At 32.4% G+C, this 19,950-nt stretch overlaps 1 protein-coding gene across 1 annotated transcript; it reads left to right on the top strand.

Moving 5' to 3' along the window:
- Positions 1-14,620: 14,620 nt before the first annotated feature.
- On the top strand, positions 14,621-18,149 carry LOC109816895 (isoleucine N-monooxygenase 1). Its single transcript, XM_083072152.1, has 2 exons — positions 14,621-16,141; positions 17,142-18,149. The coding sequence occupies exons 1-2, from the start codon at positions 15,185-15,187 to the stop codon at positions 17,772-17,774; spliced, it is 1,590 nt and encodes a 529-aa protein (XP_082928278.1). The 5' UTR covers positions 14,621-15,184; the 3' UTR covers positions 17,775-18,149.
- The last annotated feature ends 1,801 nt before the right edge of the window (positions 18,150-19,950 follow it).

A 19,950-nucleotide genomic window follows, 5' to 3' on the forward strand; every position in this document is an offset into this window, starting at 1 on the left:
TCTTCAAAATTTCCTTATTGATGTACAACTCTATCAATCTCTCCAAGAAATGTCTAATGTTAATAAGTTCAAGGTGAGCAGACCTGGTAAGCCTATCCATTAATCCAAATAAGATCAAATTTCTTAAGAATATCATACATAACTACAACTAAATCCATAGATACAGAATCTTATTTTCAAATTAGAACGTCTAAAGGTTGTATTAAATCTGAAAGTTTTTGGTGTTCGACCTTAGCTTTCTAACATACTAAGCAAGCATACACAAATTCCTCCACTTCCTCCGTCATCTTAGGCCACCAAAACATCTTCTTAAGATATTGATACATCTTAGTAACTCCTAGATGAATACTAAGACTGCTCTTATGATCTTCTTCCAAGATTGCTCTCTTAAGTTCTGGCACATTTGGAATATACAACCCATCCTTAAATCTCAACACTCCATCCACTCCAAATTTAAACTTACTTTCTACACCTTGATTCAACTTCTCTACTTCTCTTTAGACCATCATGTTTCCGCTGCGCCACTCTGATACATTTCAGTAACTCTTAAATAAATGCTAAAAATATTCTTATGTCCTTTCTCTAAGATCATCTTCCTTAATTTTGGGTTTACTAGGCACATAGATTATATCCTTGTATCCCGAAACACCATCAACTTCCACTTGTAAAAGGCTATTTATATTCCTACCAATCTTTTTCATTTGGGTCACTAAGAAAGAATCTAACTCCTGAGTCTTCTAATCTCATTATTAATCCTTTCAACATATTCAATTCAATGTTCCTAAGGGTGAGCTCACACATCATGCTTAAGTTTCTAATCTACTCAATCAAACTCAACCCTTATATCATCAAAATGATAGATAAATGTTCATCCTACTCAGGACATTTGTCACCATATTAGTTTAACTTGTATAATCTTCTCCAATGATTAGGCACCTAATTGTAAGTTCACTATGTACTCATACTCGGTCTTCAAGTCTTACCACTTTATTTATACTCCAAGAAAACTCTTATTCACTACCTTGTCCTATAATCTCATACCTGGCCACCAAAATGAATCGACTAATATGCTTATTCAATATCCTTTGAATAATCCATTCGTTAATCGAGTCATACATAGTCCCTTACTACTAAGAGTAATTTCACAAATCAAACTTAAATTCCTAACTTGAGCCAAAAGATATATCTCTTTGACCATAAAGAAAGATAAATATAGATATTTCCTATTCAAAGCATCGACTGCTATAGGTTTACCCAGATAACAACTAAGATTAAAATCTTAATCCTTACAATTTCCAACTATCTCTTCTATCTCATATTCAATTCCTTCGGATCAAACAGATATTTAAGATCCTTATAATCACTAAATATCTCAATAATGTTTCTAAAATCTCAAGCGTAACTATTACAACTTCTAATTCAAGGTAATTTCTCTCATGAATTTTCTATTTCCTATATGCTTAAAAACATAAGTTACTACCTTTGCATCAATAATCCACCCAAACCTGTCTTCAAAGTCATCACTATATCCCACATAAGACTTACAAGAGTCAGGTAATATTATCACTAGTCAATCTTGCCATAAGAGTTAGAACTACTCTTATACTTACTATCTCACATAAAGACAATACCCCTCATAGTGAATGTAGTCAAGGGCAATGCTATCCTAGAAATTCTTTCAATAAATCTCCTATAGTAAGCCTCATAAAACTTTTATTCTCGCTAACTTGCTTAGATATCTCTTTGCTTAAACATAACTTCTACCTAAGACAGATTCATGTTCACCTTAACTGAAATTTACAGGGACTAGAAAACTTAACATACAACCGTCTTGGATATATCTTCACCTTCAACTACAATATGATCATATCACATCCTAAGATCAATATCACTAACCATACAACATTCACCATTTGATCCCTAAGGTCTTCTATTCACATATCGACATACATACACATCAAGTCATATTAGAATGCCTACTTTAAACCTTCATATATATCATCCATAAGCATGTACATGAACAACCTTTACCACATAGCATCATATAACCTTAAACAACCTCTCAATCTACACAAAAACACCTCAAAACATGTCAATTCTTATCCCTGCATTGCCTACTAACCCGAAAACATTATTATACAGACTAACTTCTATTTTTAACAACTATCAAAGAAAACAACACATAAAGAGTTCTACTCATCCACGTGATATCAACCTATCACTAAGTGAATAGGCTACAACTCTTAGTGAGACATGAGATTTTAAAAAATCACTTTCTTAGCTAAAAAAAATTCAAAAATCACCATAGATATATTCAATGCTTACCACTAGACCTTTGATCACCAAAGTTGCTGTAACGGGAGTGCAAACATTCTCTACACACTAACGCATCAGCATCTATGCCACAAAATACCTTAATCCTTCCAAACTTACTCCTTTCCACCTGAAATTCATATCAAAGTTTCCCACTACAAATCTAAACCAAATAACTCACCTATTCAGTACAAAAGGCTTAGAAAATAAAATTTTCATGCAACCATCAAACTCTAAAAATCATCAACACTTCAATCTCTCCTTAAGAATACCAAAACTCCAATTCTGAACATACCTCATCTTTGGATTCAATTGCTACAACTATAGCTTTCAAAAATTTCACCAATCATAAATTCTTAATACACTTTAAAATAAATCAATGTCTTACCCAAATCTAAGGCCTCAATAGTTTCCACAATATTAACAACACATTTCGTCTACCACTACTCGCACATATGCTTGCAACACAAGCGATATTACTCAACCACCACTTCTTACGTAAGTATCAAACAATTAAACAATCATAAGAATGAAGAAGAAAGGTCATAATGGTATTAGCTGACACTATCATGACTATCATTCCTCTAATTAAAAAAAAAATAACTTAACAATATCAAACTTTACAATATCAACACAAGGAGAACATCACCATCATTATTATCAAAGCAAAACATCATCAAAGCAAAGCATCACCAAAGTATACAACAAACAAAACAATGTCAGAGTACACAACAGAATCTCGATAAGTCATGGCCGATTAGATCGACCTGCTCTGATACCACTAAATGTGACACCCTCTACCCCATTATTAATATACAACAAATGTAACAATAAAATAGTTCTTTTCTTCTTATTGGGTAAATAAAATCTTTCATAGTTTAATAACATCTTTCATGTATAAAACAATTGTTTCAAATATTATAAGGTAGAAGATTCACATTCGTAACTCATAAATCATAACTCCAGTGTAAAAATTATAAAAGAAAAGAAGTTAAGATTTTCAATACAATTTAGTGTAAAACAAGAAATCATATATATACAAATAATAATAAAGGAAATATAAATTAACTCCAGTAAAGGTGGCAGTGCCTCCTGGTTAGGAATTAATTTATACTCCCAAATCATATAATAAAAATATAACAAAAATGTACATCTTGGTCTTTTATCAAGAACGTTCAAATTACAATTCTTAACATATATTTTCCTTGAATTATACATGTTATCTACGTTATCTCTTCGTTAGAAATTACAAAAGAAGAGAAACTAAAGTTATAAAACAATAACATATTAAACTAAAAATAACTATGCCCCGATGTCACACCCTATCAGAGCATACCCCACTGAAGCCTTTAAGCCTCATCACCAACATCCTCATGATGTTGATCATCTGCAACACAATTTAAAACATATACAAAAACAACAAGGGAGTGAGAAACATCTCACTCAGTTTCAGGTGCAGAAATAAAGGTTAAATAGCCCACACACACACGACAAATATAAGTCACATGTAAATAACATACATAAATAATCAAATATCACATATATATTCATTTATCATGCTATGATGTCATGGACTCAACACATAAATGCATGCATGTGGCGCCATACGGAAGTTTCACATATCATCACTGGTGACCCAAAGGTACACCTGGTTACATCACTGGTGACCCTAAGGTACACCTGGTTACATCACTGGTGACCCTAAGGTACACCTGGTTACATCACTGGTGACCCTAAGGTACACCTGGTTACAAGTTACATCACTGGTGACCCTAAGGTACACCTTGTTAGCATGTTACATCACTGGTGACCCTAAGGTACACCTTGTTAGCATGTTACATCACTGGTATGCGGCCTCAGCGGCACACCTAGAATAATATATGCGTATGATGCATGCCATACCATCATAATCTCATTGACTCAATATTTAACTTGTTACATAATTTCATTTATTACACCATGTCCTCATTTGTCATAGTCTCATAATCACATGTCTCAATAGTCCATTCATATGTCTCATGTCATTTGTCCATATTTCACAAGGTCATGTCATAAATACTCCTCTTAAGGTCCGCATAGGTATTCACAGAGATCCAGAGAGAATTCTTATTCATATTAAAACTTATTTATTATTAACATTAATTTCATATTCATTTATTACTTTCAACAAAGAACAAGGTAGAGTAAATAGAAAATCAGACAGAACAACGGCACTTTCAACAAAAACAAAGTAGAATAAATAGAAAATCGGACAGAACAACGGCACCTTCAACAAAAAGCAAAGTAGAGTAAATAGAAATTAAACAGAATAACGACAAAGGATTGGGGGTCAATCCGACAAACAACTATCCAACAATTATCCCCACACCCTTGAACGAGGTTCTCACTCCCCCCCTTACCTGGATAGGCGGAGTTGGAACTTGGGCAGGACCTCCTCCTCTGGATCCCCTCTTTCTTTTCCTTTTCTCTCTCTTTCTTTCCTTCTTTCTCTCTCTCTCTCTCTCTCTCTCTCTCTCTTCTCTTTCTCTCTCTAGGATTTCACTTTCTTACTGAATATAAAATTTTCACCCCCTGCCCCTATTTATAGGCCTCCTGGCGCAACCGGAACGACCGTACTGATTTCGGAACGGCCCTTTCCGGATCCTTCAAACGTGGGCAAATTTCTCAACTGGAACGGCCCATTCCAAAACCGGAACGACCCGTTCTCAAAAAGTAAAACGGCCCGTTCTGAAACCAGAACGGCCCGTTCTCAAACCCAGCAGAACGGCCCGTTCTCCCTCCGGAACGGCCCGTTCTCCTTGTTGGAACGGCCCGTTCTGGGCCCGTTCCCAACCTAAAATTTTAGCTTATTTTAAATGCTCAGAACGGCCCGTTCCACTTTCGGAACAGCCCGTTCCGAGTTACTCAAATGCCCCTAATACCTTTATAAAATTACGAAAATGCCATCAATAATTACGAAAATGCCATTACTAATAAAAATATCCTTTTAAGGAAATTGGGGTGTTACACTGCTCCCATACATAGTTTGATCATTGCAGTCTACACCGTATGGAAACAGAAGGGTACGCTAGTGAAAAGAATCAACATATATATATATATATATATATATATATATATATATATATATATATAAACAACTTACAACACAACAACACTATCATCATCCTCAATAGTTCAACATACAACAGATAAGAACACACAACTCAACAACATATATTCAACTTACATCAACATAGAATCAACTCATCAATAACTTATGCGTCATCACACATTACAACTCGGATATCTCCTAGAACACATAACCTTTTTAGGCTTGGTAGGTAAACAACAAATTTGGATAATAATCCATAACACGATAACGGTTTCTCAGACTTTGTCACTTAAACAAGGAAGTATAATACTATGTCAGGATAGGATAGCTGGGTTTAGGCCTACCACGACATTAGCTAGCTTAACTAAGCAAGCTATGGGATTAACCTACTAACTATCCTCCAAATACTACAACCCTCCAATACTCAGTCAAGAACTAAGTTCCTGACTTCGTACTTTACTCGAATTGGTCGCTTGTAATCGGTATAGCTCGACCTAGCCCCTATACCATGGTCGCTTCATACACTTATACCTCGTCCTTACCCACACACGGGACCAACTAAGTCCTAGAGGAGAACTACACATCATGCACTCCAATGGGCAACTTCCCAAGGAATGTTTTCAACAAACTGGGATCTTAGAGCATCACAACTATCTCAATCCACACAATGGGATGAAAAACTTCAAAAACTTCTCCTCTAGTCCTAGTGATCAACAACTCATCATCACAACACAATCAACACAGGTTTCGACTCATCATCTCAATCAACTTTCAACTTAAACAACACAGTCAACTCACAACTTTAACAACACAGTTTATCAGCATAACAACTCTTCAACATTGTTTAACAACATGTTTTAACAACACAACAACTCATTCAATTCATACATATAACATCTCTACACAACTACACAACTAAGGTTCAACGTGCAACTCTCAACTCGCAACTATGTCTTTTAATCATACTACAATATTCATCATTTCTCAATCATAAAACCATAAATATTCACGCCCAGTGCAAGTCAGTTCGTGCCCAACCTGAACCCAACCCGAGAGCTCTAAAGCTCTCACACGCCCGACGTAGTATCATCACGCCCAGCATCCTGGTAGGCAGAGACTCCTAGGAGTCTCTACGCGCGGTGCACCCATCTTGCACCCGACGCCAAATCAGAAAGAGACCTTTAAGGGTCTCCACGACCGGCGTGCCAACCCTGCACCCGACACCACATTAGTAACCTGAACTTCAGGGCCACTATCTGATATCACGCCCGACATGGCTCTCTCCACGCTCGATGTGACCCATCCAGAGATTCCCATTTCAAATAATGTCTAGCGCAACTAACCTCGTGCCCAAGGTGATTTGGCAATGGTTGTCCCTGATGAACGCATGCCTGACGCCAAGAACATGCGCTCAGCGCAAATTCAAACAGAAGCCTCCACAAACTTTGAAAATTCCATCAAAAACCTGAAAATCAGGAGATACAACCACATGCAATCCATGAAACACAACACATAGGCTTCACACCATCCAAAAATAGCCTTAGATTCAACATGCATCTAACAGACACATCAAAATCACCAAAAATCTCATTTTTTTTCCAAAACCCCAAAAAAATGAGAAGTTCTTCAATTCAACCATTGATTCTCAACATTCATGCACTAATTGAGTTCCTAAACTCACATGCAACCAATTAATCTACATTCTAGCTTCCCTCACCTGAAGATTGGCTTCGAACAACCATAAAGAGGAAGAAAGAAGAAGAAAATTTTCCCCCGGAGCTCAACCCGCGGACTTCAATCCTCCTAAACAAGCTTCCTAGCCTGAATTTCAAGAAAAGACAGAAGAAATTAGTGATCTAGAGAAAAAGAAGAATCAAACAGAGAAATTTGGGAGAGAAATGAACTCATGGACCTAAGGTCATTCTCTCTAAAACCTCTCTCTAGGTTTCTTTGAGAATGAGTTTATGAGGCTCTGTTCTCAAAGAAAGTCTTATATACTCTTTTCTCTAGTATCCACTAAACCTTGAACCAACTTACTACGTTACAAAAAAAGAGCCTCCTGACAATCTATGTCGAGCTTGGTGTAACACCTATTTTATAATTCAAAACTTAATTGTATAAAATATTTTTTCATAGATTATTAATTCAATTATAAAATTAATATTTATAAAATTAGTATGAAAATTCCATGTACTAATGTACATATAGTTAGATTATATACATCACCAACTATTCCAAAGTATATATAATAACGTACTTATTTTAGCTTGATCAACTATGTAAAGGAAAAAAGTCTTATTTTTGTACAATCTTTCCTTCATATACCTTCACTATGTCATACTCTTACTATAAAATTACATTTGAGGTGGAAATAAAGTTACAATAGGATTGGTATAATTGGTAGGTAGTAAAAAAAAAAGTAACTATAATAGGTCCATCAATAATGGTAGGAGCCTCTTGTTCTGGGGAAAATATAAAAGTGGACAATCCTATTCCATGGAAAGTGATGGAATTAGATACTGCGTCGACATTCCAATTACCACTAGGGAAAACAACAGAAATAACAACCGTAAAAGGACCTGAAATTGCTGGAAGATCCATCTATTTTGCATTATAATTAATTAATTTTAAAACAAACAAAAATAAGGAGTGAGAATAATTATCCAATAAATACAAATAAATAAATAGTATGTACAAAATTATTTGTAACTAAATTAATTATGTATTTTAGATTTTTCTTGTCGTAGTGAAATTTGAATTATTTTTGTAGTGACTAATCAGAATAAATGAGCTTTATCATAATCTCAAATAACAAAATGATATTTTACCATAAGCTTTTACTACTCATTTAAATCCCCAAGGTCAAACCTCCAACTACAAATTAAGTCAAATCTTTATTTTTCTTATGACCATAGATTAACATTTATCTTTAAAAGGAATGATGCTATAATAATAAGATGCGCTTAGGACAATTAACTAAATTAGATTATAGTTAAAAATAATATAAAAATAATTAATCTAAACAAATTATAATATTTTTAATTATTTAGAATTTACTACAACATAGTTTACAGAAATGAGATGTATTTAAGAATATTAAACTAGTAAAATGACAATTATAAATATTATAAAATAATTAAAAAAAAATTATAAATACTTCATTGGTTATTTGGAGTTAAAAGTATCATAGATTAAACAAGTGGATAAAGTTAGGGATACCTCACTGAATAAATATACATAGATATTAATATAATGTAATGACCCACCGTGGCCGTCACACTACGAAACAACACAACACACTACTGAAAAATATATACTAGAATAGTATAATAAAATAAAATACAACACAAGTTGCTAATTAAGCAACCAGTTATATACAACAAAATATGTTACTATAAGGTAGCCTACAAAAAAATATCCATCTCCAGGCACCTCTTGTGGCCTCTAGTAGCTATCTCCCAGCCTATCCCTGCCCTACTCCCATACCAACGTATGATCATCGCAGCCCAAACCACATGGAAACACGCAAGGGTAAGCTAGAGACAATAAATAACTCATAAATATCAAATATGAAACACAGCTATATAATCATCTTCACATCCGACACAACAGATAATCAATACATATATTACACATCTTAACATCATTTCAACTTGATTACAATTAAGCAACTTACAACATAACAACACTATCATCATCCTCAACAGGATCAACATACAACACAATCACAACTTAACAACATAACAACATAGATACAACTTTTATCAACAACAAATCAACTCATCAACAACTTATACGTCGTCACGCATCTCAACTCGGAGATCTCCAACAACTGAGGTTGAGAGTCTAGGTGGCATAAACCCTACCGAATCTAGCGTTTGACCTATCTCAACCAGGTCAGGTATAGAACAACATTAGGAACTCCGAAGAGAACCAAGTATAGACAACAATAGGCGATTGCTCAGGTGTGCCACTTAGACTCGGAGGTCCAGTACTACTGTAGGACAGAAGGGTTTGGGTATGAGCCTACCACGACCTTGGCTAGCATCACCAATCCACATATGGAGTTAGCCCACCCACTATCCTCCAAGTACCACGCACCCTCTAGTACCTAGTCAAAGACTACATCTCTAACTAGATACCTTACTCAAATTGGTTATTTAACCATGACATGGATCGACTACTTCCATGTCTCCCACACAGTACTAAGGGATTCAACTTTAAAACAACTTTCAACTTATCTCCTTAATTAGTACTATGTATCTCAACATAGGACATATATCTTCACCATATGTCCCCAACTTTTCAACTTTACAACAATAGAAACCATAACAACTTTACAACAATAAACATTTGGCCGCTTATAATCGGTATAGCTCGGCCTGGCCCCTATACCGTGGTCGCTTTGTACACGTGTGCCTCGACTTTGCCCACACACGGGATCAACTAAGTCCTAGAGGAGAACAACACAACGTCTACTCCAAGGGACAACTTCTCAAGGAGGATTTTTCAACAAATTGGGCTCTCAGAACACCGCAATTATCTCAATCCACACAATAGGATGAGAAACTTCGGAAACATTTCCCCTAGTCCTAGTGATCACAACTCATTATCACAACTTAATCAACTTAACAACTTAAACAACATACAACTTTTTAACTCATCATCTCAATCAACATTCAACTTGAATAACATAGTTTATCAGCACAACAACTCATCACAAATTGTTTAACAACACATTTTAACAACACAACATCTCATTTCAACTTTAAACAACACAATCAACTCAACAGCTTATTAGCTCAACTCATAATTTACGACTCAATCATCATAAAATAATATATTTTCAACACATGGCACAACATACAACTTTATAGCAACATACAACTCTGTACTCAACATGCATCTCTTCATTTCACTTTCTATTCATCATACATCTCAATGTAATTATACAACTTCTTATTCAATTATACAACTATGCAACTTTAATAATTTTAACAACATGCAAACAACTTAATTAAACAACTATAGCCATTACAATATCAACTTAATGCAACTTAACAACTTTATAAACAACTTCAGCAATATACAATATATTTAAAATTCATCTATCATGTCAACTTACACAATATAAACAGCATAAATCAACTTAAGCACCTAACAACTCAACTATTTCAACAAAAGAACACCATGCGTAAAGCTTCCCTAACTCTCCTGAAATTAAATAACCTACATTCTAGCTTCCCTCACCTGAAGATTGGCTCAGAATAGTCAAGAACTGAGAAGAAGCGGAATTCCCTTTCCGAAGCTCAACCCGAGACTTCAATCCACCCAAAACAAGCTTCCTAATCTAGAGTCCTTCTCTCTAAAAACCCCCCTTCTCCTCAACTGCACAACCTCTATTTATAGAAATCTGAAGCTGGCCAGAACGGCCCGTTCCAAATCTGGAACGGCCCGTTCTAAGCTCCTTCGTCATGTGTAAAATTCACATGCAGAACGGCCCGCTCTGAAACCAGAACAGCCCATTCTAACACGTCTAGAACGGCCCGTTCTAGAGTTGAATTTAACTCACAATGACCATTTTGGAACGGCTCGTTCCAGTCCAAGATTCATAGGCCTATTTAGTAGTTTGGAACGGCCCGTTCCAATTTGGGAATGACCCGTTCTGGGCTACTAAATCATCCTTATTTTAGTAGTTTGGAACGATCCGTTCCAATCTGGGAACGCCCCGATCCAGTCTACTAACTACGTTACATGTAACATAAAATAAATAAATATAATAATATAGAAAATTTAAAAGAGATAAAAGTCCCTTCCCCTTATACCTTAGTAGAAACATAAAATTGATTAGAGATAACTTAAGTGCTCTTTCTCTTCTTCCTTTCTCAATTTCCCTTGAACATCTCCCCCACCCCCATCGATGCCTATTTATAGGCAAATTGGTAATGATTACCAATTTTTTTTCTTTCATTTAGTTAGAATTGAATGACCAATTCTAATCTCACTTTGTTAGAGCTAAAGTCCTTCACTTAAGGATAGAGGTTCGTATACTGTTGCAAATTTTATCTGCTACAGTATTTTTTTCCTCTTCCTTCTAATTACCTATATTATAAAGAATTTAAAATAATTTTATTACTTATATTAAACATTTAATGTTTAACAATTTAAATATTTATACTTCATAATAACAAATTTATTCTAAAAAATATTATAAATAAGATTTTAAAATATTATAATTAAATATTATATATTTTCATTTTAATTTATTGAAAATATTGTAATAAAAAATTTAATGTATTAAAATTATATAAAAGCATTGTACTTAATTTTTATTTTAAAATATGGTCACTAAAAATTTATATTATTATTTTAAGAATAAGATAATAATAAAATTGAGAATACTAAAATTATATAATATTGTATTAGAAATTTAGAATATTATACTTGGAAACTTACGCCTGGCTCTAAATTAAAATAGAGAGCATCCTAATCTTCTCACATCCGGCTTAACAAATCCATGCCCGACTTTAAGCTGAGATAGAAAGCATCCTAATCACTTCACACCCGACATGGACATTTTCATGCTTGACACCAGTATGTCTGGGCAATGCCTTCATGCACATGAAGGCACGCAAGGCACGCCCGACGTCAAGCACTCGAGCTCGGTGTCCCGTGCAATCCAACACCGAATCACACCATCATTAGAACAATAATCTCAAACAAACATCATGATAAACGATCATAGAAAAATCTAAATAGTCAGAACTCGTTTTAGTCTAGAAAATTCACCGTTTAATGTGGATTCATCCAATTAAACGTCTACGACTCTTATCCCTAAAATTCATCAATTCTTTTCCCTTAGGGTTTTAACCCTTTTTTTATAAAGCACTCAATTAATTACCTTAGAAACATCAGATCACCAAATAAAATTCATATTCAAAAATCTACTCGACAAACCACATCAAATGTACACAAAATTTCATCAAACATAATATTTATGGGATTGGGATCAATCTCTCTATCCTTCATGCATACACCCAATTATGAGAGATGAGTGTTCTCACTCCCCTTATCTGGAGTGATGTAACGTATGAAATTTAAGTTTCTACCTCCTCTCCGATGATCCCTTCTCCTTACTCTCTAGATGTGTTCTATTCAAAGTACATGAGCGTCAAAGGACGTGAAGATAAAATATACCATCCTTTCTCTGCCTCTCTTTTAATATATAGCTCCCGATAAACCCATTATTTTTAATTATTTCTAATTCTCCTCTTAATGATTAAATTTATTAAAATAAATAAAATAAAAACTGTTAAAATAAAATAAAATCATCATTATCTTCCTAATTTATAAAAATTATAGGGTCTTAGAGGCTAAAATCATATTGTAGATCTTGAATGACTAAAAGTGGTAAATTAAAATTAAGAGATCAAAATTGCACAATTGCGATACTTAAAAAACTAAAATTACTTGATTAAAATTTAATAAACTAAAATTAGATAATTAATATACTTAAGAGATGAAAACACATTCACTATTATTATACCAAATTTATTGTAATGTATTAAAATCATACTTTTTTTTTTGAAGAACATTAAGCATAATGTCTTATTTCAATATCTTATTGTAAAATGTATATTTTTTTTTTAAATAACTCATCGTCATTAATGTCATATATTAAACCATAAAAATATGCTTATAAAACCTAATATATCTATTTTTTTTTCTCTTGGTATCAAATTATTACACTCTAAACAAGATTGTAAGTCAAAAATCAAAGTTTTATATATGTAGGCCACATCATGTCTTGAACAAAAGAAAACTATAATAATTAAACAAACCAAACTCAGGTAATGTATTTTTAATCAATGCCTATTTATTTTCACCCCAAATGTTAACATACTCATTTTTATTAACATATTCATATATCGTATTCATATGAGTTTGTATTAATGAAATTATATGCATATAAGTTGTAGTTGTATTAGTTATTGTTGATACAAATGTTTCAAAAAAAATTGGCCTCAATTTGCATTTTTCATTATGTGAATTTGACATTCTTTGTGACTATTAAAATCTTTTTTTAATGAATATATTTACTTAAAAAAATCCTTAATATTAGAGATAAAATCTTTTTAGTGAGTCTTTACTAACCCTTAGTTCTATAAGTAAATTTTAAATTAAATTAGATATTAAGTTTTAATTAACTACTAATAAATAAACGATGGTATTTAGTTTAAATATCCGCTAATATATATGTCATTAACTCATTGCCTTAGACATGGTGGTGTCATCCCATATCTCTCACTCTTTTTAATAAAAGAAAATTGTATCTATATTATTAATATCTATGATATATATGTAATATTTATATCATTTAAAAAAATATCTATATTATTAATATCTATCATATATGAATACTAATACAAATTAAAAAAAATATATCATTTACAATCATATTAAGTATAGACTAATTAACATAGAGTTATAATTCCAAAAAATTATTAAAAATTGAGAGCAAATTTCGAAAAAAAAATATTTGGGGTGAAATTCGCGAATAAGTAAAAATTTAGATGGCATAAAATGAAATTAAGCAATTCAACATTCCATTTGTATTTTAACGCACGATATATTAGTGTACAAAATGCAATGATCTGAATTAAGCCTTAAAAAGGATGTAAAACTTGATTTGACTGAAAACAAAGGCTTGTGCATCTATACGAAGAACGGTTCGTACATATTTACATTTCCAAAATTTAAATTCTCATTTAATACTCTCCGGAACGCCAGCCAGCTAAATTCAAAATGAATTTCATAAGGCATCAAAGATATATGAAAAGTAGTTTCAAGACCAAGACCAAATTTTAGGATTAGATTGTTTGGAACTTGTCTATGAGTAATATTTCATGAATTCTAGATGAAAGGAAAAATATGAGTTGTTATATATAAATATTTTAAAATTTAAATATTTATAACATAAAAATAAATATTTTAATTAGAAATAAATGTTTTATTACATTAAATAAATGATGTAATGTTAATCAATTTAAAAAAAATGTATTACATTTTTCATATTTTACTTATATATTATTGTTTATTATAAAGTGTTATATAAATAATAATGAGACAAAAAAACATTAAATTATAAGGGTCAGCATAAAATAAAAAATATATATATTTAAAGGACTAAAACAATTGGAAAATTTTAGAAAGACGAAATATAAAGATAATAGAATTTTATAATCTTCACGCCTCAACTTTTAGTTTTCTCTTTCCTTTTTTTGGTGGCTTAATTTTGGATTTTGTCGTTTATATTTCACAAATTTTGTTATCAAAATTTTAAATTTAAATATTTGTTAATCAATTTTAAAAATTTTACACATTTTATCAAATCATAAATTAATCATCTAATATCATTAATTATCATTAACATAACATATTGATGATTGACATAATGTGTTATATAATAACTAAATAATCGATGTGTCATTTTAATAGTGGACTAATAAGTATAATAAAATAATAAATTTTAAAAATAGGATGACAGAATAAATACATTCAAAAATTAAGTGAGAAAATTCAAAAAAAAAAATTATGAAATATATGACAAAAATACAATTAAATATTTTTTGTTTTTTTCCCCCGATGATCTTTCTTCCATCCATGTCACTCATCACACTTATAAATAGGCTGCCATCGTACTTCTCATTTATCAACTTCATACATTTTTGTCTTTGAACCCAACTCGATCATTTCTTTTATTTAAATACAGTTTTAGCCATGAGTTGGTCTCTTGGTTTTTCCTGGTTACACCTTGTATCCTTTTGGTCTTGTTTGCTTATTATGATTTCTGGCTTTACTACTATCAAAGCCTTAAGATCTCACATAATTGAGAAACAAAAACTGCCCCCAGGTCCCAAACCTTGGCCTATAATTGGTAACCTCCCTGAAATGCTTACAAACAAACCTGTATTTAGGTGGATACATAATCTTATGAAAGAAATTGACACCGAAATTGCATGTATCCGCTTAGGAAATGTCCACGTAATCCCAGTGACATGCCCCATCATTGCACGTGAATTTCTAAGAAAACATGATGCTCCTTTTGCATCAAGACCAATAAGTATAGCCACGCGTATCATCTCTAGTGGATATGTGACAACAGCTCTTGTACCCTTTGGTGAACAATGGAAAAAAATGAAGAAAATCATAGTCAATGATTTGTTCTCTCCCCTTAGGCATCAGTGGCTCCAAGACAAAAGGAATGAAGAAGCTGACAACCTTATGTTTTCCCTCTTCAACAAATGCAAAAATCCGAATGATGGTAGTCTTGTAAATGTTAGGAATGCTTCTCAGCATTATGGTGGTAATGTGATTAGGAAATTAATTTTAAATAAAAGGTATTTTGGAAAGGGTAGGGAAGATGGAGGGGCTGGTTTAGAAGAAGTAGAGCATGTAGATGCCATTTTCACTTTGCTTAAACACGTTTATGCCTTTTACGTTTCTGATTATATCCCATTTTTGAGGATCTTTGATTTGGATGGCCATAAGGGCGAGCTGAAGAATGCTATGAAGATCATGAAGAAATATCATGATCCCATCATTGAAGAGAGAATCAAGCAATGGAAAGATGGATCAAAGACCGTTGAAGAGGACTTGCTGGATGTTATGATCTCACTCAAGGATGTCAATGATAATCCATTGTTGACGGTCAAGGAAATCAAGGCGCAAATTATAGTAATACTTCACTCTTTCCCTTTCTTCATTTTATTTTTCACTCATGCACACCAACACATGCATTTTCCCATTATAGGAACTATTACTTTTTAGCAAAATAGTTTTGGAAAGGTAGTTGCAAGAGAAAAAGAAAAAATATTAAGATTTGAAAGTAACTGTACAAATAATTGAAAGTGAGTGTTTTGTTTATACGGAGAGTAAGTGATCATCTTAGAAATTACGGAAACCAAATTATAAAGATATCTAAGAAAAAAAAAAAACTAAAAATAAAGTTATCAAATGAAATATTTTCTTTATGTGTAGGTATAAATACTTCACAGTATGTCCTTTGTCTATTACGATTATGCTCCAACAACCACAACTTTTTTTAACTAATTTATCCTTTCTGTTTCGAATATATAAAACAACAATAGTAATAAATAATGTTCTCTATTTAGTTCGTTTAATAAATATGTACAATGAAATTTGTGGCGGAACCAGTTAGATAAGGAATGTTCGGTCACAAATTTCTTAACAAAATGTATTTTACACATTTAAATGTAGAATTCATGATATATTGGTTTACATCAATTTTAACGATTCAACCGTTGAATTTAAAGTTCTTAATACATAGATCAAATATTTAAATTTTTAAAAAAATTTAAAAATCGTTTGATACTTCATTTCATTAATTAAATCAATGTATAAAATAATTTTAGGATTATCTGTCAATTTGAATTAATGAAATGAAGTACGTATCAAACGATTTTCAAATTTTTTAAAAATTTACAAACTTGATCTATACATTAAGAACTTTAAATTCAACGATTAAATCGTTGAAATTTGATATAAAACTTGAGTTATTATACATAGTAAGTCTAGGAAGATTTATTCTTAAAATAAACAGATCCCTCCATATATATATATATATATATATACACATGTATGCGTGTGTGTAAGATGCAATTTTTTGTCTAATATATTAATTAAAAGTATATACACTTAATTAAACTTGTTGTAGGAGTTGATGATGGCAGTGGTGGACAATCCAACACAGGCATCTGAATGGGCACTAGCAGAAATGATAAACCAGCCAAAATTGCTTGAACGAGCCATGGAAGAATTGGACAACGTGGTAGGTCTAAAGAGACTAGTTCAAGAATCAGATATTCCTAAGCTCAGCTTTTTGAAGGCTTGCGTGAAAGAAACTTTTCGGCTTCATCCCGTTGTGCCTTTCACTATTCCTCATGTTTGTATGGAGGATACAGTGGTTGCTGATTACTTGATCCCAAAGGGTAGTCATATACTACTGAGTAGAAGTGGTCTTGGAAGAAATCCAAAAGTGTGGCAGGAACCCCTCAAATTCAAACCAGAACGCCACCTCAAGAGTGATGGGTCAGATGTAGTTATGACAGAGCCAAATTTAAGGTTCATTTCATTCAGCACAGGAAGGCGCGGTTGTCCTGGAATAATGCTTGGCACCACAATAACTGTAATGTTGTTGGCTAGGTTGCTCCATGGCTTCACTTGGACTGCACCTCCTAATGTGTCAATCATCAATCTTGCTGAGTCCAAAGCAGATATGTTTCTTGCTCAGCCACTAGTCGCAGTAGCAAGACCAAGATTACCTGCAGAATTATACCACACCAAGTGAACATTTATTAGAGGTAACCTCATGTATAAAGCCATGGAGCAACACTGATGTTTACACATAAGGCGAATGAATCAGCGAATCAGAGGGTCATGTAATTAACTCAATATCATGAACTGTGAAGCATAAATAAGGACGCAAAATGTTAGTTTATTAGTCGATTTCAAGTAACTATAATGTACAGTATAACAAACATGTGTTTGAACTTCTTTTTGTTAGTTATTATAATTAAAAATAGGTTAAATTGTATTTTTTTTATCTCTCTATATTAATATTTGTCATTTTAATTTCTCAATTTTAAAGTGTGTAAATTTAATCATCCAATTTTATAAAATTCACAGTTTTAATCTGTTAAATGTTTATTGTTAAAATTTTAACATTAGTTATATATAACAATTAATAATAATATTTTCACTTTTTGTGAAGTAGAGTAAAGGATTTAACTCGGTTTCCAACATTGATGCCACAATGGTTCAGTGACAATGTGACAGCAATATCAAGCTCCGGTGGTATAGCATCTACAAGAATTAAGTGATTAGTATTTGTTGGGATGTGTATATTGAAATTAGAGTCAATGCGTACCTCAGTGTAGGGGTCACCTTTATATAGAAATGCCACGTAGCCGTCGCCATTATTACTTATGCACATGTACCAAGTATTTTACATTTAACATAAAATTCAAGTCTAATTTTAGATGGAACAAACCCTAGCTAAAATCAGACTAGCTATATCTTAAAAGGAGAAAGATCGGACACAAGTCAGTGTTATTTTGCAAAAGTAATGTCAACTTAAGAGTTTTTGAACTCCATAAAATTTTATATGAATCAAAACTGAGTTTAAAAGAGAATAATGTACCAAAGTAAACCTTCGTAAATAATTGAGGATTCATCTTAATCAACAACTTTGTTACATGTGTAACCTCTTTCTGGGACATTATCACCGTGTATTTTCTTTTGAAATTTGGAATTTTGCCTGTACACGATCTCTTCTTATTTGTAGTTATTTTTTTATAAAAAAAAATGGTTTAATCACATGTTTTCTTTATTGAGCTAGCACTCCTTGCCTTTTTCCCCCATTTTTGGCCCAACTCTTCATTTTTTGCTCCACATTTGTCTTTCAAGTTTTCTTATATTCTTCTATTATTCTATTTCATTATGGTTTTATATTTTCCTTCCTCGCAGTTATTGTTCTTCTTTTTCCCAATTCTGCTTTTCAAAAGATGGCATCGCGCAATCGCAATGATAGGCCAGTTTTGGTAACATAAGTCATGACTCAAAACCTAATTAATCGCCCTCCTTTTTACGATCGACTGGCCTCTAGTTGTTGTTTCAGTGTTCCTCCCCGAAGATGTTCATTATTACCCAATTGTAGAACCTAGTGTGTCACTTCTTGTTAATTTTCATCCAAACTAGGGACGTAGAATGAACTCTTGGTTTCCTGAAACTAGTGACGAATCATCATCCGATCATAACTTTCATTTTCACCATAGACACGTTGTTTGAGAAAACCCTAACCCTTATAAACTTTTTTCAGAAGTCATCAAAATTCCGGACTTAGTCTTAATGTTAATCCTTCTACTTTGAGTCAAGGGAAAGCTTTTCCGGAAGGAGAAATCCTTATGTATGATTGACATTATTTTTTTTTATCAAAATTACAAATTTTTTTATAATGTATGTGAATATATATATTAATAAGATCTGTATTATAAATTTTCAATTCTGATTAAAAAAAAATAACATTAATCATACCCTATACCTATTTTTGTCTTTTTCAAAAAATCTTAAACTCCCTATGATCTACGATCCCACAAGATCGTGATAGACATTTTGCTTACATAAGATGAAAGAGCAGTAACTGTTAATCCCAGCACTACAATAAAATAAGTTTTTATTAGTGATATTTAATATAATTTTTAGTGGTAATAAAAATTATTACTAATATTCTTTAAAAACCCTTATAATAGTCGAAAAAAGTATATAACTTTTTGTACTATTTTTTTATTTTCTAGTCGATGTGAAACTTTGTAAGATGAGTACAAATACTCTTTAATCACCTTATTTCTAGTCGATGTGAGACTTCTAAGATACAAATACTCTTTAATTACCTTATTTCTAGTCGATGTGAGACTTGTAAGATACATATACTCTTTAATTATCTTATTTCTAGTCGATATGAGCTA

The sequence above is a fragment of the Cajanus cajan genome, chromosome 3 (genome assembly GCF_000230855.2).
Source record: "Cajanus cajan strain Asha chromosome 3, NIPB_CcT2T_4, whole genome shotgun sequence".
NCBI lineage: Eukaryota > Viridiplantae > Streptophyta > Magnoliopsida > Fabales > Fabaceae > Cajanus > Cajanus cajan.

Coding starts and splice junctions, on each gene's coding strand:
- LOC109816895 (XM_083072152.1), top strand. CDS start 15,185: ATGAGTTGGTCTCTTGGTTTTTCCTGGTTACACCTTGTATCCTTTTGG. Junction 16,142..17,141: donor AAATCAAGGCGCAAATTATA/GTAATACTTCAC, acceptor AACTTGTTGTAG/GAGTTGATGATGGCAGTGGT.